We start from the raw sequence: 21,392 nt of genomic DNA, 5'->3' as shown, positions 1-21,392 counted from the left end.
TATGTTTTCTTGTCTTGACCAGCTGGCAGATCCTCTTCCTCCTGCCTGAATTACATAGATACATCACCTAGAAAAGCAGTGGATTTCCATTCTTCCAACTTCACTGATTTTCCTCAGTGCAGAAGCCATTCGATCCCATTGACTAGGAAGTACCTAAAGCAGAGTTTTCTACAGACAACATGCCCCAGATGCTGATCATTCTCCCCAGTAAACTACTGTAGTGGTAAACTACTGTAATGTCTCTGATAGAGGTACCTCTGCAGCTGTATGGAAATCTCTCATTGGTTTAGAGAAGTCCAGGGACCTATATTACATTTTTATCCACATGAGAAAGCATTTACTTATGGTCTGCGCCGGCTTTGAAATTTCTTATTGGAACTGGAAACTGCTAAATGGCAATCTTAATTTCTGCCTAGCTAAACATAGGCATACCCATGAATTGGATTCTCTTCTAACACAGCGTACAAGCTTTAATTAATGAAAACTGAGATGAAAAGAAAGAGAGGCAATTTGTACTACTAAATAATCTGCACATTTCTTCAAATGCTGTTATTGCTATTTTGAGACACAGAGACACTTGAACATCTTGGCTGCTCCTGTATGGCTGTGGCTTTCTTGCAAAGAGATAGTAACAGTGATGAGGACTGACAGCTTCATAGTCAGAATGCAATGTGAAGTCAGGAGTTACTGGCTCCCAGTGGGGGGCACATGGTCTAAAAATTGTCAGGGTCTAAAAAAGGTGGAACAGCCCAGATGGATTGCATCAAACTAAAAAAGGGAAGAAAAGCGGGGTTTACCTGTAGGTCAGATAACACAGCTGCCCTTGCTGTGGGATACTTTCTGGGTGAACTGCCACTGCCCTGTATTTCATCTTCCTGGACTGGAGAAAGTAGCTCAGCCAGAAGTAAAGGAAACCAGTGCTGGAAGGTCCAAAAGCACAGAGTCTGCAAGTCAGAGGGACTGGCAGATCTGTAATAGCCCAGCAAACACACCTTCATCTTCAAAAGACCTTTTGGTTAAGGTGGGATTCCTTTCACCTGCACTTAGCTGCCAAAAATGAGGTACATAGTCCATGCTAGCAGGCTTGGTTCTTCTTATAGTCAGTGTAGAGAAGGGTTCATATTTTTCCCAGATCACATCCAACACCATCCTAAGGGATACAGGGATGGATGTAAGTACAGTTGCTCAGGTTGCAGAAGCAAGTCTTTTCTACCTGGCTTCCTTGACACCAGATATGAATTTATCATTGGTTACAGGGAGAGTGTAAACAGAGACAGAATACACTAAAACCTACCCAGTATTGAATATCAACATACAAAAATTTCAAGGCTGAACATTTCAGTCTTGTTCACATACTATGACTGACAAAGGAAACATTTTTTTACAATTAAAAAGGATGTAATTATGAGAAAGCTTTTAAGGTACAGACAGGTATAGTGAACAGTGAACTAACATTGAATTGAGAGTCAATCAACAGAAATGTACAAAAACTACTGAAAGCCTGTCTCTGGTCACAATTCAAAGCAGTTTGCCCATTTCTTTATGGAAAAGCATTTCTGTGACTCTGATAAATGTTCTATTTTTTGACAGTATCCTTTCTTTTACTCTCAAAACAACAGCTGAAGAAAATTACAGTGAAACAGTATCAAAGGTTATTCAGATTGAATCTAATGCTATCTAGCAGGCAATGGAATAAATACTAAAGGAAGCAGCAGCATTGTTTAAGCTAGGCTGAACAAAGCATGGCAGCATGTGCCCATGTGTGTTTGCAGCAGGGGGCCTTTCCAGCTCTGCCTCCCCAGGGCAAACTGCAGCCTGCAGCTGCGATTTCTTGGTGAGGGAAAGAGAGTGGCTCCAAGGAGAGCTGGTAAATCCCTGCCCAGTTTCAGGCTGGCCTGCAAATGGACACATGCTGTGTCAGGGTTCTGCCTGGATCTCCAGCACCCTACAGAGGCATATAGATCCAGGAAGGGAGACTCCAGTGCCTTCTCTGTGGCAGCTCAGTAGATGATTCCCTCTGGTTCCAGCAGCAAGTACTTCTTCATGGACAGAGGTATGGAGAGCAAGGGAATTCCTCGATGGCACCTTTCTGACAATATTGCCCGGATGGCACACCTGCATAAATGCATGAGTGACCGTGGAGAATTGCTGCACACAGTGAACAAAGAGTCATAAAAATCCTGGTGCCGCTGAAAAAGAAAAAAACAAGTGTGTTTTAAGGAAATGAGGCTGTTTTCCTTCCTCCTCTTTCCCCTGCCCACATGTAGCCCTTGGCAGAACAAGGAAAAAAGCACAGCCAACCATTCTATCCTTTGAAGATACATCAAGCACCAGAGATCTAGTTTAGCCAAAATGCCTGCACAGAATTCTTATGCTTGTCTTAAATATTTAGTGTCAAGCAAAAGACATGGTGAAATCTTTAGGTTTGGTATGTCATATATCCATCAGTTTGAGGTAGGGGGTTCTCTGCGGTGTTACTCATGAACTGAAAAGACTCTGCAGCCTGCTCAGGGTCAGTTCACGTGTGTAGGTTAATCCTCTAAACCTCACCATGGGGCAGTGAGGCACCACAGTGCCAGTGGTACTGGTGAGTTCGCTGGGGTTGTGAACAGTGAAGTACGCTTGGTCTTACTCATCACCCCAGTGCATTCCCAAGAGCACAAAACTGCAAATGCTTACAAATAATGTCAAAAAACCCAGAAGCAAGTGGTAAATATGTGTCACTACATATGACTTGACCTAATTTTATAATCTTGTTACTTGATAGATTTGGTTACATGTATTTTCAGGTTATGCTTTATGGACAGTAAAGTATAGATTTCTGTCAACAAAAGTTTTTCTTCAATTTCATGTTAAGTTCAGCTTTGACAACAAAAATTAAAACCTCAACAAAGAAATAGAGCAACTGTGACCTTTTCCAAATAAAAAGATTAAAATTTCAGTTTGAAAAAAGTATTACTATTATTATTATTGTTGTTGCTATTATTAAGATGGAAAAAGACCTTCAACTTTTGTTTTCACCATAATGATTTTTTCTTCTTTTTTTTTTTTTTTTTTTTTTTTTCCTGAGCAAGGCTGACCCTAGCAAAGTCTCACAGTTTCTCTGGCAATATAACTCCACATTATAATACAGGTGGAATTCCCTAAACATACTGAAAAAGTATATCAGGCATTGTTGCATTTCAGCACTGATTTTATATTTTCGAAAAAGGTCCAGTATTAATAAAAAAACCTAGTTGTAAACTGTAATATTTGAACTACAAGGATTTCTGAATTAAAGGGATAATTATGTCCAAACATGTAGCTTGTCCCGTAATTTTGCCTTTTGACAAAACCTTTTCCTCTTTAATTTCTTACTTTTCATTTAAATTCTCCCTTGTATTTGCAGCTAACCCATTTTTTTTCACAGAAACCTGATATGTGCAACTGAACCTAAAGATACATAGTCACATCCCTGTAATATGTCACTTTAAAAACGTTTGTTGACTTAAAAATTTATGTAAATATACACCTTGACAGATCGGAAGAAACACCAGTTACAGCCAGAATCTTTTCACTTCCTGACTACATGGACAGCTCAGCTCCTGCAGCACCACTGACAGGGATTCCTCCAAAGGATAATGTTGCAATGAAAGTTTCTCAAAAATATGTCTCTTTTTCAGTAAGTGATATGCTCTTGTCAAATGAGTGATATTAAATCGGGATGTCCCAAATCCTCTGAGATGTTCTTTTCTTTCAAAAGCATACTTTCTTTCCTATGTTTGGATATGGGTTATGCAAATAATGAGCTTGCATTTTACTCAGTTATAAATCTTTGAGACCTTACCTCAAAGACATCCTCAGGTATGGCTGCTTTCCACTTGGATGTTGATTTGATATGTTCATAGGAATTGACGACTACCTCCACAGCTCTGGGGTGGGAATGACAGGCTTGTAGCACCTGCAAGCAGGATGCGTGGGGACCATGAGTACCACCAAGAAGCTTGTTTAGCACTGTGCAATGAACTGACACAGACACAGCCAAAGAATTATGAGAGGATAAGGCTGGAGATGGAAAAGACACAAGGCCCATTGATGCTACTCAGCATAAGAACAGCAAGAAACCCCAGAATAGTTACCAGTGGAGCTGTGCACACCCCAGTTCAACACCATGCAGAAGTACTGTCTTGGGTCTCCAGAGCAGTCTAGCTGGAGTGGGCTTTATTACCCAAATCTAGAGATAACCTGTTCACAGCTGGGTTGAGTGACTCAACAGCAGGCAAAGCCATGCACAAAGTCCTTTCTCCAGGTTATGCAGCACAGGAACAGAATAAAATCCCATCATATGAATCAAAAAGGCATTGTTACAGCAAAGTTTAAAGGAAGACCAGGGGACAACACCCATGAGAAATAAGGTTTTCAAGCCATAGAGGCCCCTAAAACAACCATTCTGTCCAGTAACTTTAGCTCAATAGGAAAAAACCCCAAAGTCTATTGTCACTCACACACATGGAATACCACTTTGCATTCACCCAATTTGGTCCCACAGAGCCCCCAGGTTTCACAAACAAAACTGCAGAATGTCCCTCTGGGATAAATATCATACTACATTTTCATAGATGGGCAAATGTTGGTTTGGAAGAGACATACAATTCATGCAACAGGAGAAAATCAGAGGCAGAAAGAGGAGACCCCAGACCTGGCTCTCAAATATGCTCTAGAAGACTAAACCTTGTTCTGTTACAGACAGGGCCTACTCATCCTGGGCTCAAGAGGGCACAGCCAAAAATTTGGCATTTTATTCAAAGACTTCTGGATGTTTGTCTTGTCAAAACCTTACATACACTGTGAAGGCACCACAAAATGTTGCTCAGGGCATTAGATGAGAGAGAATAAGTCCTGACTACAGCAAACTTACTTAGTTGTCTGATATAATAAGACTGTCAGGTACTTTAGTCAGTGCCTTGGGCTCTGTAGCCATTTAAATTTTTTCAGGAGGGATCCTGTAATTATTTTTTTTCATCAGTTATGAGCTGAGGCCCAGCATTTTCCTTTAATTCTCACATTTCCTGGGAATAATCTAAAGCTTTATTAAGATGCATTTCATTTTGAATAGACATGAATAGATTTTTAAACATGATATGTGACAAACTGAATCAAATGGTCTCATCTCTAATCCTAGCAGGAGACCATGAAATACCCATTTTGTATAGCTCAGTTAAGCCTGTATGAAGCTAGCTTTGGCAAAGGGATGTAGGTTTTCTGAAATGAGAAGATGAATCTGCTCTGAAAAATTAGTCTTGAACCAGCATCTGGGATTCAGTATTTCAGGTTGGTTGAGCAAAAATGGGATCTGTGTCTGGTTTCTGGTATGGGCAACCGTGATTTTACTTCAGTTAAATGATACCACTCTTACAATGGGTCAGCTCACAGTGTTTCAGGTATTCTGGGGCTGCATTGATAGAACTCCAGCAATTCCAGATACCACCAAACTCTGAAGTCTGGATCTCTCATCTCATTCCTGTTCAATATATCACCTCTCTCTATATCGCTACTGTACAAAGGCATTCTTAACCTTGTGGAACTGCAGAGGGTATATCCTAGCTGCTCCATGATTCAATAGCAGCTGGTAGCAGATGTCTGGCTGAGCAGCTGGCCTCACAGATGTCACTTTTATGATATACTGTAGGGGTGCACAGCCATTGACATCCATGATATTTGCTTCTGCTCCTGCCTCCAGCAGCATATGCAGAAGGACATGATCACAGTTCCAGGCAGCTTTGTGGAGGGGTGATTTGAAATCCTCATCACGAGCATTCACTTCAGCTTTATAGTCCAAGAGCATCCGACAGATGAGGTGGTGATCCTGGCTGTATATCTGATCCTTATAGTGAAGAGCCCAATAGGCTGCACAGGCCAATGGAGTCTCCATGTAGGCATTGAGAGCATCAACGTGTGCTCCTTGTTCCACATAAAAGGCCACGAGCTCTGGGACACCCAAACGTGCAACAACATGCAGAGGAGTCTCCTCATCTTTGTTGTTTGTTCTTATGTTCACATTTGCTCCTGTCAATAAAAGATGATGGGAGAGAAAAAAAGAAGGCAATGAAACACTCGTTTGACCAGATCTCTGACTGAGCCCTCATTCCAAAGAAGAAGGTTAGGGTGGGCAACTGGCATGAAAGACACGCATGGAAATGCAAATAGCACCGACTGTGAATCTCTTAAGCCTCCAGGGAAACCTTCAGAAACTTCAGATTCTTGGATCCAGCTTCAGATGTGATATCCTGGCCCCGAAGTGGGAGAAGACCTTATCTAAACACTCTATTTTAGAGCAGCATGCAGGCCCAAATTTCTGTGTAAAATGCTGTTTTGTATATAAATTGAGACCTGGAGGAGAAAGGATTGGGTACTACCGTCCCGTTTGTGCCGAGCGGCTGCCGCAGCTGAAGCAACAGCACCATCTGCCGAGCAGCGAGGCGGCCCCGGCCCCTCACAATTAAGACCGAGGTGTAAAGTTTGGGAGCGAGAAAGAGGAGTCCTAAAGTACCTCTGAGCTGGAAAATCTAAATGCAAATGATGTTAAGCCACGTTGAGTGTTAGTCGTGTTTGATGGCTCTGAGAAAGCACCGGCAGTCTAGGTTTGGAGGCGGTAACCAAGCATGGGATGAGCACTGCTTGGTTGGTGAGTCGCCCCAGTCAGGGGTGGTCAAACAGCAATGATCTGAAAGGATCCTGTGTGACACCACTGAGTGGAGATGGCAGGTGGAAGATACATCTTGGAAACTTTGGTACCAGGGACATTAACTGAAATCCTGGCTTTGGCTGTGGGGGGTACTGCTGTGTGAGTGTGCACACCTGACACGTTTTGCTCCAGACCTTTCCCACTTTATTTGGAGTCCCAGCATTTAGCTCATATGGAGATTTGGGGTTACCAACTGCTTTGGAAGGAAGGGTGGCTTGTAAAGTGCTATTATGCTGTTGCAGATTGAGGGGTGGAAAAAGTCTACAGAAGACATTCTTTCACTTGCATTCATTCTATGATGCATTTCGTATGACTACATTCAACTTTTAAGTTTTCTGTGGCAGCAAATTCAACTCCTGCTGTCAGAACTGTTTGCTTTTGGCAGGATACAACTGGCAGTATTTATTTTCCTTTCTACCAAACAAATATGTATTTTTCCAGCAAGAGAAAGCAATGTTGTTATTCATTTATGACTGCAGATTGCCTTGCCCACAAAGCCTACTTGGGCTCTGCATCTCAGGAAAAGCCTTCAATAACAACACATGTAGAAAAAAAACCCCAAAAGTATTTGTATTTTCCATGGCACAGTGAGATAAATAGGGGTGTCTTTCTGTTTGTAACTAAATACTTGAACTGCTTGATTATGTGGTACCTTTTAAGGATTTCTTTTACTCTGTCTTGAGTCAGCATCCTTCTGATAAGCAAATACTGGCTGATAAATATAGTTATGAAGGAATTACATAGCTTTATTTGTTATAGATAACCAGTAGCATAACATATTTTACTTTGGGAAAACAGAAATCTTACATAATGGCCCTTTTTTTTTCTCCAAGCCCTGCATAGATGTTGACATATGAAGAGGTGGTATGAAAAACTGCATCCAGTTTTTCAAGGCCAGATCTCAAAACCAAGTGGTTGGAAGAATTTTTCTGAGATCAAGGGAATTCTAACAAGAAAGACAATAAGAGAGGTACCCATTCATGTGAAAATAGCTCAATAGTAAACCTAGGTGAAGCAGACAGAAAAACCCCAAGAGAAATAGAATCTCCCTGATTTAGAGGAGCTCTTTGGCTGAGGCATCAATCTGGGAAACAATCTTGGAGTAAGGATCTGTCGCCAGGGAAAGACAAACAGGGTGAGGAAACAGAATGGGAAAAACTTACTCTGATCAAAGAGATGGGGAAAAGGAGTCTGAAATGAAGACATAGGTCAGCTGTGGATTGAAGGGATAAATATACATGTACTCTGAGAAACTGTCTCTTAAGAGCAAGACCAGACCATGCCCATGATCTCTGGCCATGCCATGAGAGACACTCCAGAGCTTTATCTTACCTCTCCAAATCAGCTGCTGGGCACAAGGCATAGAGTTTCGTGTTGTACAGAAATGCAAGGGTGCCTGCCCACTCATTGAAAAGCAGTTCAGCTTAGCTCCGTGGTTACAAAGGATCTTGAGACACTCAACATTTGCCATTTCACAGGCTATGTGGATTGCTGCTTTTCCATTGGGCCGGCAGTTGATTGTAGCTTTGTGATTGAGGAGGACTGAAAGACTCTCCAGATGTCCATACATGACCGCCAGATGAAGTCCAGTTGCCCAGGATATTTTTAATTTGTAGCTAGGCAGCCAGTACCCTGTACAAAGTGAAAATGTTTTACCAGCCTTGGCAAAGTATCTTTGTATATTCTTTGGAGTATCCACCAACTGAAAATAATCAAAGGGGAAGGAAGGGTTGGAATTTTGATGTAATTTACTATAATTTCACCAGCTTAGGTGCACACAAAGTTCTCTCAAGCATAACTCCATTTTCATTAAGCACTGTTACTAAATGTGCTGAATAGCCTGCTCTTTGGAGAGAGAATTTCCATGCAGATGCAATTTGAAATTGTATTTTTGTGACTTGTGTAGATTAAATAAAAAAAAGTCTGAAACGCCACCACCTAAAAAATATGTGGGAAATGGGATCTTCAGCCTGCCAATAGCTAAGCAAAGGTGTCATTAGAATAAGAAGGCAGCATTTACTTAGGTCAGTGACTCAACAGACAGCTCATCCTACTTTTTCTGCGTAGGAGATAGCAGAACCTTGAATGTCAGGAGCTGGATTCAGACCTCCAGGGATGCACTACACATAGATGAGCCCTGGCAATGTGGCTGAAGCTGTGTCAGAGACTGACTGCCAATTACTGCCCCTGAGGACCATGGAGTGAGGAGACTGAATGCTGATGTAAACTAGGATGAAGAGCCAAATAGAAGCAGTGACACTTTAGAGTGAATTTTGGCTCTAAAATATTTGGATTTTTCTCAGAAAATTTCACAATGATTTTTTTGTTTTGTTTTGCTTACTTACAAGCAGGTGTAACACCAAATCACACTGAAACATTCGTTCTCAAAACAGGACTACATGCTTAATGACTGCACAGATAGAGTGGAATGGCCTGAAGTTGTGTCAGAGGATGTTTAGGTTGAATATTAGAAAGAGGTTCTTCACCCAGAGGGTGGTTGGGTCCTGGAACAGGCTCCCCAGGGAAGTATTCACAGCACCAAGCCTGCCAGAGTTCAACAGACACTGTGATGATACTTTCAGGCACATGGTGTGACTCTTGGGGATGGTCCTGTGCAGGGCTAAGGGCTGGACTTGATGATCCTTGTGGATCCCTTCCAACTCAGCATATTCTCTGATTCTGTAACTGTCTGGTTGAAATCTGTTACCATGTAAAAGATAGAAGAAAACACTCAAGATGTGTAATGAGGTTTAAGTAATTCAAACCTTCCTTTTTTAGACTCTGATTTTATGTAGTTTTTCAACACTAATGTCAGATAGAGTTTTTGCAGTATTCATGGCTGTTGTATTAGACAGAAGGAAGACAAGGAGGAATGAAAAAGTAAAAGAAGGAAGGAAAAAGTAAGTGCTGGTGGCAGGGAGAAACTGATTAATTTTTTTCTTCCCTCCTAGTTAAATTGCAAGTATATTTTTAGATAGAGACAGGACATCATCTACTCTTGGGCCAAAACTTTGGGAACTATCAAATCCCAGTCCTCTAGGAACCCACACTGTGAATAGCAAGAGAGGCAGCCCTAAGGCATCAGAATGCCCAAATGGCGTGACAGGGTCCTCTGAGGACACTCAACCTACTGACTGTGCAGATTACACTGGCAACTCTGGTAATGTAACCTTTTCATCATATGCCCTCAAACCAGATGCAGAGTAGGTGGGCTATATCCCAAAGTCTATGTATATAGCAGACTAAACTTCTTAAATCACATCCCTGTCCTAATTCATGTGCAGTATTCCCCTTTGTTACCAGTGAGTTGTGGAGCACTGTCAGCTTATCCCACACAGACCTGGGTCTCACATTTATGGCCAGATGTTAGCCATAAATTATATATTAACAGCAGGAAGGTGATCCTTAAAAGCCAGGTTGTCACTTTTCATAGCCTCAGTTTTCCTGCCTGAGATGACTGTTTATTTCCTTTGCCTGCGCTGCTGCAGGAGAGCTGTGCTCACACATCCCAAGGGAGCATCTTCCATGTCCTCTTCCCAAATCCACAGATACCTCTGAGCTCAGAGGGGCAGTGGCCAGGCAGTGAGAAGGAACTAGACATGGGCTCCATGGGAGACCTCATTCAGCTTACCTGTTTCTTTGGTTAGAAACATGAAAAAGCCATCGTACAAGCAAGGTCAGTGTCTTTGAGAGCTCTCAGTCTCTTTGGAAGAGAGAAAGCAAAGCCACTCTGTCACCCATGACATCTTTTTCTACTTCATCACTTAGGGTTAGGACAAAGCTCAGTTTGCGGGGCGGGGGGGGGAGAAGTGAATTTTTCTCCCTTCTTCCTCCTTAAGAAAAATTTCCCATTCATGTCACAGTTATCTGGTATTCAGAACAAAAGTAAAATTTATGTGAAAGTTGATACAGTGCCTCCTGTCTTTCAGACCAAGTGAATACACTGCTCTGGTTTTAGGCCATAGAATGCATTTACCTCCCCATGTTTTGTAGAATGGAGAGACTTCTTCAAAAGAGACAGATAATGATCTACAGTGCATTAATCCTATAGTCTTAAAACACAACCAGAATGCATCTTGGCCTGCTGGACAGAAGAAGATGTATTTTAAGATGTGTGGTTTAGTTCGTACACTGTCCCTAAGGGAAGTGCATCATTACTGCATCATCCTCACCCTGAAGAAACCAAAAGAGCAGGAGCCAATCATTAAATAAGAGGTAAACACAGAAAAGGAGAAGAGCTAGCATATTGTCCCTTATTTATGTAACAGAAAAGAAAGTGCATTCACTGTGCTGCTGGCACTGGAGGTGTTTATCTCCACATATGATTAACTTCTGGCAGAGACTGATCATTACTGTTTTCTAAATACACATGAAGAGGCTGTTAGCAAGTAGGTCATGAAGCGTGATGATTTTAACAAAGAGCAGCCTTGGTTTATTGCTTTAAGTTGTAAAGTTTTGGAAACTCAATTAGTATGTGGCTGAGAACTGGTCTGGATTTTCCACACTACAAAACAGATGTCTTTCCTGATTGTATTTTTCCAGATTATTTTTCTGTTTTGATAAACTAGCACATCCTCACTTTCTGTCAGTAACCTCCAAGGTCCATAGTATTTCCTTAGCTCTCCTGAGCCAGGGAGAATTCACTCTACCACTACTGTAGCTTGAAAATAAAAGACATGGAATACTTTAAGTTTCTAAACAGTCTGTATATGTGTACAGGTTTATGCAAGTAATGTATATATCACAGATAACCTGCATGTATCTATTCCTGGGTTTGCACCTGAGTTCTCTGCAGGAAAATGGTAAAGAACTCCTCTTCCTGGACTCCACTGCAGCATGGAGGCTCAGCCTAGGCTCTGGCCTGCCTTCCATCAAGCCCAGTGTGTACAGCTGATAAGGTCCCCTACTACAGTGAAGGTGGCCACATGACCATACTGAGACATTAGTGCCTATGAATCAGTTTATACTGCAGCTTCAGAAGTGACAAAAGGCCACAGTTTCTTGAAAATCACTCAAACCCATCTACTTCCTGGCTGGTGAAGGCTGTCCCATTTACCTTGTTTGTAGGATGCCAGAATCAGATTTTCATCTTCGACTTCAAACACTGTGTCCACATCTATTTTCTTTTGGCTCAAGAGTTCTTCCAGTGTTTCAAAGTCATTGGACTTCAGGGCTTCAAGAAAAGCTTTTTTCCTCAACTTCGCAGCTGCAGCTCGAGTAATTTTCCCCTCTGTATGCTCTCCCTCTCTGAATGTTTCCTCCAAATCCATTTCCAAATGTATCTTTTTGTGCTGTGAAGAGAGGTACGCTGAGGTCCCTATAGCACAGTTGAATGCTAAAGTTTCTGAAGACTAGAAGGTAATTTTATCACTCAGTCATGCTGATCTGCTTGTTCTATTTATATGAAGAGCATTTCGGGCATTGAAATGCCACTCTTAGATATCACTACACTCTTTTGATGAAAGTGAGAACAGGCACATTAGCAATAAAAACAAAATAAAAGTTATCTCTGTGGGATTCATACACATTAAGCTTCATTAATCACCTGATTACCTTCTGCTACTGCCATACACTTACTTTAGAAGACACTAGTCCTCTGTGTTCTCTGCTGGAGAAGCACCCACACTTCCTTTCAGAGCTGCCATTGCTGATTTATTGGCTGCAATGGAACATGATACTCTGCCTGTAGATGCCTTTTAACTAGTGCAATTCAGGAAAAAAATTAAAATCTCCAAGGCACCCTTCCCACGGGAGATAACTCACTGTCCCCCTGGACAGCATTCTGCATGTTGTTGCTGGCTTTAGGCATGACAAGCAGTGCTCCTTGTAAGGAGAAATGCTGGAATGAGGGGTCTGCAGAGTTGTACAGCCATGTTATGTGGTGGGAGATCTCTCCTCCACGACAGGGGGCTCACATGTGAGTTAGCCCAGGAGCAAGCATAGGAGGCTCTTTTCCTTTCCCTCATCACCACTGATCTAAATTCAGACCTTCTCTCTCACAACCCCAACACCCATTGGACACTGTCCCCTCCTTGCCTTTTCCTGCCGTCTTTGTCAGTCCCCTGTCCCTATACTGACAGCACTGATGCAAACATACATGTGGCTAGTGTGAGCTGCTACCATGCATCACATAGAAGTGGTTCACAACTGCACCCTCTTGTGCTGCTGGATGAGATCATAGGTAGAAGGTGACTATTTACCCTGGATTTAAGTTGCCCAGCAAAGTGGACACCACCACAACCATTAGAAAGACAGCTTCATGTTTATCCTTCCTGTGAATTTGGCTTCCAAGTGGACCAATTAAGAAATGTGAGCCAGGTGGTAGTGGAAGCCAGAGCAGCTGCTCTTCTTATAGGGTTTTTGGGGACCAGGCTCCACAGGCAGTTCCGTGTGGACCTGTCCATGGGAATGCTCACCAGGTCTGTCCTAGAACCAGTGCTCAACAAAGGTGTTAACAAAACAGAAGTTCATGGGCAACCGGGAAATTTGTGACTTCCTTCTACCTATGTACTTTTGGATGAAGAATATTTTATAAACACTAATTCTCTGAGGTTGTGCACATTGTATAGAGGCAGTGGCAAGGAAAACAGGTGCTATAGGTCCCAAGCAGCTCATCTCAGTCTTTCTAGGCTTAAGAGGAGGGTCAAAATCTCCATACCTTTACATTCCTTACTGCAGGATTGCCTCCTTTTTACTTTGTTACTTTCAGTAGTGGATGCCTCCACTTCAGGCTTTTAAAAAAAGTGTCAATGATTGTCTGGTATGAGAAGAGGGACAATATGTGAACACCAGATGTTACAAGATTCTTGTTACCTCCAACTTTTTTGTTTTATTGCCCGCTGTGTTCCTGGAAAGTTATGCATGCACAAAGCACTGATAAGTGGCAGCAACCAGTTTTTCACCACAACTACACTTTTGATTTGAAATGCACTAGCTTTTTATCTATCATCTTCCACAAATAGTACTATATGACAGAAGATCTATCTGAAAGGATCATGCTGGTACATCACATGCTGGTCTGCTGCTTGAAGGTTGAGATGCACAAGCATGTTGCTGTAACAGATTACTACACATCTACTGATCCATTGTGATTGCTCTTGGCTGACAGGCAAGGTGAAGTAATACATTGTGGTTTTGCGCACAATGAAAAAGAAGGCTGATGAAAATTACTTTACATCCATCATGGTCCAAAAGCATGCACAGGAAGGAACAGCACTTCAACATGCTTACCCTTCAGCAATTTGTGTGGTCCTGCTCTGACTCTCATAGAATTTTTTCTTAAAAATTATTAAGCTTAAAAGAGATAAAGGAAACAGTTATAGATACTTTTATCTCTCATAGTTTTTTTCTGTAAGCAGCATTTGGGTCTAATCTCAAAAAAATACTCATATGAGTGCACTGTTTTTTCAGTACAATTATACATAAGTATGAGGAAATGATACTATGTTTTAAATTGATAAACAATCAGAAAAATTGTCTGAAGTAAAGTCAAAACATATTTAAGAATACATAAATACTCATCAAGGGGAGCAAAGGTACCAGTTTTTACTGTGCATCTGTATTTTTGCTGTGTTCTCCACAGACATCCCCTTGTCGCAGGGGAGAAGCTTGTGTGCCTCATGTGGTTTTGAGCTATGCTGGCGGTGGTTTGTGCCTCTGGTAGGTTCTCCCATGCCAGGCAGGTCTCAGCTGAAAGGTCAAACAAAGTGTGTCCACAGGCAGGATGGGCTCACTAGCCCTCTGGAAACCATCCTAGGAGAAAGACAACTCCAACTCCAAACCTGGGCAGATGGAGCTCGCTTAGGTCTGTAAGGATGTCCATCTAAGAGAAGGATACTCTAACTAAACATACATCCTCGCTCAGCCATCTTGCCATATAAAAAAAGCCGCCTTTCGTTTTGCATGCTGTAAGCTCCAACAGAAACTTTGAGACATACAGAACAAATGGTGGCTCAGCCTAGCAGAAAAGACTCAACTATGCACAGATTTGGGTGACCACAGAGGATTCTATGAGGTCCTGAAAGCAGTGTACAGACCCACACACCCGGTTCAAAGCCCCCTACTCAGCACAGATGGCCAAATGCTTCTCACAGATAAAACCTTCATCCTGAATTGATGGTCTGAACATTTTCAGACTCTCTTCAGTGCCAACCATGTAGTCCAAGGCTCAGCAATTCAACACATTACACCACAACCGGTGAAAAACAAATTGGATATAGCCCCTAATATGGGAGAGACACTTAAGGCCATACAGCAGGTGAAAACTGGCAAGGCAGCTGGGGTTGATGGAATTCCACCTGAAATCTGGAAGCATGGAGGTCAAGCACTCCATGCTAAATTTCATGAGCTTATTGTGCACTGCTGGGAACAAGGCGAACTATCCCCAGATCTCCATGACGCAGTCATCATCATCCTGTACAAGAAGAAAGGAGAAAAATCAGACTGCTGAAATTACCAAGGTATTACTTTGCTCTCCATTGCTGGTAAAATCCTTGCAAGAATACTTCTGAACAGATTAGTACCCACTATTGCAGAAGAACTTCTTCCTGAAAGCCAATGTGGTTTCAGAGCCAATGTGGCCTTTTGTGACTGGACTTGCCTATCCCACATCAGCCCTTTTAGCCACCAGCACGCTTGCAGTAAGTGTGGGTAGAGCCCTTCCTAAATCTTCATTTGCAAAACCTAGCCATGATGATGATGATATATTTTTGCTCTTTGTGATTTCCTGCAGAATTTTCCCTCACCGTACCACAAGGTGGCAGTTTGATTTCAAAAGTCGGCGGTAGTGTCATCCATGCCCAAAGTCTGCCAAATATTCTGTCTGAACATCTTCCTGTGAAACAATAGCTCATCCCTTGGTTTATATAAATTACAGTTGTGGTATATAATGGCATTTATAGGTTAGACTTGAGGCCACTGTCATGGACACTGTACAGTCACACACTATCCACTAAAAAAACACATGGTTTCCACATTTAGGATCGTCTAAATTACAAAGTTAATGTAAAGGCATGTTTTTGCTGGGGAGATATCTCCCGCCCCCAAGCTTTCCTTCTGCTCCACACAGAGCCACACTACACAGGACAAGCCACAGGCATACAAACACAAGCACCTCAGGGGGACAGGCTGGACCTGCCCCTCATAAATGGTTACAGCAGGTCAGAAGAACCAGTTGTGAAGGTTCACACAGCAAACAAGGGAAGAGCTGACAACTTCTTGAGGTGCACTCTGCTTCCTACCTCAGGCGATGGGACCATTGCTGGTGACCCTTTCCGGGATTATCACAGGCTGATTCTAAAGCCCACTGAAGTCAAGGGAACTATTTCCACTAATTTCAGTGGGCCATCCCCTTTACTAGCTTGGGCACTAAGCAACAGAGCCGAACAGGAGAATGAAGGTGAGTGCATGAGCACCACTTTGGTTGTATTATGAGAAGGATGATTGGTGGCGCAGGAGTAAGCATGAAAATCAGAGTTGGGACTGCTAACAAGAAGACAAAGACAGGCTTCAGCAGAAAATGAGAAGAGATGTAGTGTCAGGCTGTGCAAAGTGTGATTCCTGAGTAGCCAGGGCCCCTCCACTGGCATTTGCTGATGTAGAGCAATAATCTGTTGGCATCCACAGCACTCACAGCACTTCTGGGAACAGCTTGAACAGAGTTTTGGAGGTGAAAAGCAACATCCTGAACTCTACACTTGGGCAGGCAGGAAGTCAGCAAAAGGAGAAATGCTCCCCACAGAAGAGTGGTAATGCAAGCAGAGCCAGGGAGCTGTTCCTGGCTGTGATGCCAAACTTCCTGACAGATCCCTGGCAGTCCCCAGACAGCCAGCCTGTTCTGCAGCAATCCTGTCCCAGTGGCAGTGCCAGGAGGTTGGTGCAGAGGTCACCAATAGATGCAGGGTCACCTACACAGGTGCCATTACAAATGTTCTCTCCTCCTCTGTTACAGAGGGGTCCTGCCTTGCAGCAATGTGTCAACACACCTGGCTAGTGAGGTTTCAATTCTGCCATTCCCTCTCTCCACAGATGGGTGGCTAAAGCATGCTGCTTCAGCAGCAGTGACACAGCCTCTCTGTGAAGCAGTCTGTTCTGCTCTGAAGCCTTACATCTTAAGGAGGGATGTGTACTGAATGTCAGATCTGTGGGCCTGAAGCAAAAAACAGGTCCTTGAGTTAATCCCACACTTTGATCTCTTCTGAACAGTGTATGCTTGAGAAATACTGTTGCAGCAGTGATCACAACCCCCTCATTCTACCCTGGTTCTTGCAGCATCTGCAGCATCAGACCAAGTCTGCCACACTGCTGCCCACTCCATGGGCAATGTTGCCTTTTATATCCCTTGTGTGCCAAGTATATCGCTTCTTTCTTCTTGACAGCTCTCAGTTCCCAAGCTGTATTAAGCACAGCACTCTTACTTATTCATTTCACACATTTTTTTGCTAATAGTAATACTGATTTTTTTTTCACTTCTCTACATCTTTCTGCCTGATTTAGCCATTATTATATTTTATCTGATTTCCTTTTACCAGGGTGCTGAAGATTGCATAAATCTTCTCCATGCTTCTTTTTTTTTTATTATTTCTTATTAGGAAAGAAGCTCTTCATCTGTGCCAGGTGCAAACTATCTTTTCCATATGCTCAGCTGTAAATCATCTTTTGAGAAAAATCCTATCTGTAAATTCATTTCTGTGGCTGGTTAAACTGAAACCTTCTTAGTATCATTAGTGTGGAATCCTCTTGTTCTTTGTTGTACTATTTTATATTTGTTCTCATTTGCTGTGGATGGAAATAGTCTCAGATGCTCAAAGCCATTTAGACATAAACTCCCCAAGTCACTGAAAGTCAAATTCCTACGAACTGCAAACCTACGTGTCTAGGAGAGCTGGTGCCTTATGGTTTTGTTTTCAGTAAAGCAAGTATAATTTAGAAATTTGGAGCAAGTGAGATGTGCCTTAAGTTACACGCACGATACAAAGTCAAAAGTGGATGGCAATAATCCAGAATTTTGTTCTTATGGAGTTTCATGTCTGAAGACTTCATAGCAAAAGTTTAACCCATCTTTCCACAGGTTTTGGGTTGGCTTTTATGCCTGCTATTTCCAACTTCAGCCCCAGGGATCCATTTCCTTCATTCCTCCACATTTTTCCAGTTCCTACTATCAGTGTATTTATTAGCATGTCCAGAAGCACAGGGTTGGGTTAGCTATTGATGTGTTAGCTGTTGAATTTAGATTGTTTTAAAATGAGGAATAAATATCTCAAAGAAAACGAGTAAGATAACTATTAGTTTGTTGACCTTTAAAAAGTATGCACAAAATGCACTTGCTTTACAAAACAGTTAAACAAATACCAAAGGTACCAAGACAGAATACCTGAAGGTTCTTTTTGAGTCAAAGGGCATGAGCATTGTAAACAGGATGCATGTACACAGGCAGAATTTAAAATCAGGTGGACAGTATTTTCAAGGCATGCTGAAGACAAATCTTCCCTTTGTAAGCTTAGTGGAAAATTCTTCTCCTATTTTTTGCAGCTTGATGACAGAGTATATCACAGTATTTAAAACAGTGGGGTTTTGCAACCGACCTTAAACATGAATGTGAATCTCTACCAGTTCTTCCCTTCTGATGAAGTAAGGTATGGACTATGCGTTTCAATTAAGCCTGTGGGAAACAGTTCTTTAAAGACACGTGTTCCTTCACAGCAAAACCAATTCATCGTCCACAGAAAGTGCCTTGCAGGTGGCTGCATATCTCCTACCCACTCTGATGTTCAGCTGCTGCTACTTGGCTGGGCTCCCTGGCTGGGGAGGAACCTTGGCAGTGGTCAGCTGAAGATGAGACATTCTCATCAGGCTATTCCCAGCAACCTTTGCCTCGCCTGCCAAAGTAAGATTTGTGCAGAACTGAGACAGTGTTTAGGAGAAGGTTCCTATATATTAAATTGTTTGCTTGATATTAAATATGTATTGAATAAAGTGACAGGAGTTTTAAGACAGGCAAACATTTAAAGTGTGAAAGTCTCCAGTTTTGAAACTGCTCTAAAATGCCAGTCTTTTGGGGTCAAAATACTGATGTATGAAGCAATATAAACACTTTCAGCAGATACTGTACTGGTATTCTTTGAACAGCCACCAAGCAGCCAACTGTTTACTAGCCTAGGAATCAAACTATTCCTGCTCTGAAGGACTGAATTTGAAGCAATGCTGAAATACAGGATATGGGTGCCAAAAGGGTGGAATATGTGGAGAGGAAAGAGAAGATATCACAAGTAGGGCATCACAAACACATCTGGAGGCAGCAGAGAGGCAGGGACATTGGAGTTCTGAGGGGGCTTCATAATCATCCTGTGCCAATGGGATTGTGCTAGCGATTCTGATGAATGTTCTCAAATTCCTGCTGTTGCCAGTGCTTCCCAGCCTTTCCTGACAATTTAGTCACTGACACACAGTGGCTGCTCGCTATATTTCTAAGTAATATAACCTGTTAAACTTGCTCCTTCAGAGCCATCTACCTTCCCTGAACGTGATCCAGTTTGTTGGTGCAGAAGGGACAATATAGCTATGTTAGTCTTAATCAGGATGTGTACATTATATTAGATGCTGATTTTATTGGTACTGGACTGGATAAATCTTGCTTCAGTTGCAGGAATTCCAGCTCTTATTGACAGACATCCAAAATGTGCATGAATGATGCAAGGCTGGCTTGGACTTAACAGTGTTGTGAGGGATGCAGAGCAAAGAAGGTGAGAAATAAATCACCTCCATCAGAATAGAGGTTGTATGAAAAAAATTCTTGCATTATAGAATGAAGCTTAGTATGTTTATTCATCATCCCAAGTCACTTAGTATAAAAGCCAAGAAAACAAAAACAAATATTTCTCATTTAAGCTTACAGTGGCCTTGATTTACACCAGTTATTAAAATATTCCCTGAGGAAAGAAAATAACTACTGTTACCACTTACCCCCTGAGCCTTTGAATGACTGAACCAGTAATGTGGTAAAAACATTAACATCTTACAGCTATTTATATTTTGATTTTCTGTGTGTTGCTGTTTCCAACATTTTATAGAATACCTATTGTAAAGCTATATTCACTTTAATGAGGTCTGAGTTAATTTTCTAGGTCTGTAGAGAAAAATGTGCCTGGAGTATGAAAAACATTTTATTTCCAATTAAAAATCTGTTGCCATAGTGACCCAGCTTTGTCTGGGAATTGGATGGAGGCTTTAGTTTTGCTGTGCAATTTTTTTTCCTCCTGTATTCTCTGGGCCAAGTCCTCATTTAACTCCTTTTTTATTCTTTTTACAGGCTGTCCTTTTCCAGCTATATTCTCAATTTAGTCATTAGGAGTTCTGATTGAGTTTAAAGTAAAGATCACAACTTGGAGTCTTCTTTTTAAATCATTATGTAGAAACAGGAAAATACAACATTGGACAGTGTGGGCTTGCTTTATTGTCAACAGACTACTCAGACCTAATATAAGAAGGAGTCCTGAAGTATCAAAAGCTCTGGGAGTCTGACACCTTTTAGTATCAATCATCATCATCATCATCATCATCATCATCATCAACATGGCTAGGCTTCTCTAATGAAGATTTGAGAAGGGCACTACCCACACTTGCTCCAAGCATGCTGGTGGCTAAAAAGGCCAATGTGGGATAGGCAGGTCTGATCACAAAAGGCACAGTGAAAAGTCTCCTTAGGTGAAATCGGCGAGGAACTGTTCTTTCTACCTTGTCTTTTCTCCTTGAGACTGACTCTGCATGCATTCTCAAAGGAAGCAGCAGTGTTGTGAATGGTGTGTCTCCATGAATCCCAAGTGGAGGCCAGAGTGGACCATTGGTGGCACTCAATATGGCCAAGGATGAGGAGTGCTCATATCTCTTCTTCAGGGCTCCTCTCTTGACGCAGCCAGTGGCGAGTTCACCATAGAGCACAATCTTTGGGAGGCAGTGGGTGATCCTCCATCCTGGAGATGTGCCCTGCCCAGCGCAGCTGCGTTCTCATCAGCATGGCCTCAATACTGGTGACCCCTGCCTGTTCAAGAACAGACACATTGGTCACATAATCAGACCAGCAGATGTTTGGGATTGAACAGAGGTAGTGCTGATGGAAGCATGCAAGGAGTTGCAGGTGGTAGTGGTAGATGCCCCATGATTCAGACCCATATAAAAGAGTAGACAGTACAATGGCTCTGTAGACACTGATCTTTGTACTTTTCTTCAGGTGTTTATTTCACCAGACTCTCTTACGGAGTTTTCTGAAGGATCTGTATGCCTTTGCTAGCCTGTTCTCTATGTCTTTGTCAGTCTTACCGTCTGAGGAAATGATGCTTCCCAGACAGGTGAAGTGCTGGACTGACTTAATCTCTGATTCACCTATGGTGATGTGGGGATGATGGAAGACTTCTTTAAGCTGACTTCCAAAAATCACCGCAGCCTCTGCAAAGCAGGATGTTAAACACTGCAGAGCTGCTTGTGTGTGAGCAACGAGGGTGGCATCATCAGCAAAAAGCAGCTCACGGGCAAGGTGATTCAGGGTCTTGGTGTGGGCCTTCAGTCGCCTTAGGTTGAAGAGGCTTCCATCGGTACGATATTGTATATAGATGCCGTTTTCTTCATCAAGGTCTGCCATGGTTCTTTGAAGCATCATGCTGAAGAAGATTGTGAA

General features: G+C 42.2%; 1 protein-coding gene across 1 annotated transcript; it reads right to left on the bottom strand.

The window, feature by feature from the left end:
* Positions 1 to 2,000: 2,000 nt before the first annotated feature.
* ASB4 (ankyrin repeat and SOCS box containing 4) lies at positions 2,001 to 11,994 on the bottom strand. Its single transcript, XM_071560550.1, has 5 exons — positions 11,781 to 11,994; positions 8,057 to 8,356; positions 5,555 to 6,045; positions 3,827 to 3,940; positions 2,001 to 2,189 (listed from the first exon to the last, which is right to left on the bottom strand). Exons 1-5 carry the CDS (start codon positions 11,992 to 11,994, stop codon positions 2,001 to 2,003), a joined length of 1,308 nt encoding a protein of 435 aa, XP_071416651.1.
* Between the last annotated feature and the right edge of the window lie 9,398 nt (positions 11,995 to 21,392).

Source organism: Pithys albifrons, chromosome 7, assembly GCF_047495875.1.
Source record: "Pithys albifrons albifrons isolate INPA30051 chromosome 7, PitAlb_v1, whole genome shotgun sequence".
In the NCBI taxonomy this organism is placed as follows: domain Eukaryota; kingdom Metazoa; phylum Chordata; class Aves; order Passeriformes; family Thamnophilidae; genus Pithys; species Pithys albifrons.
The sequence above is the reverse complement of the archived record's forward strand: the minus strand, read 5'-3'. Positions and strand labels throughout refer to the sequence as shown.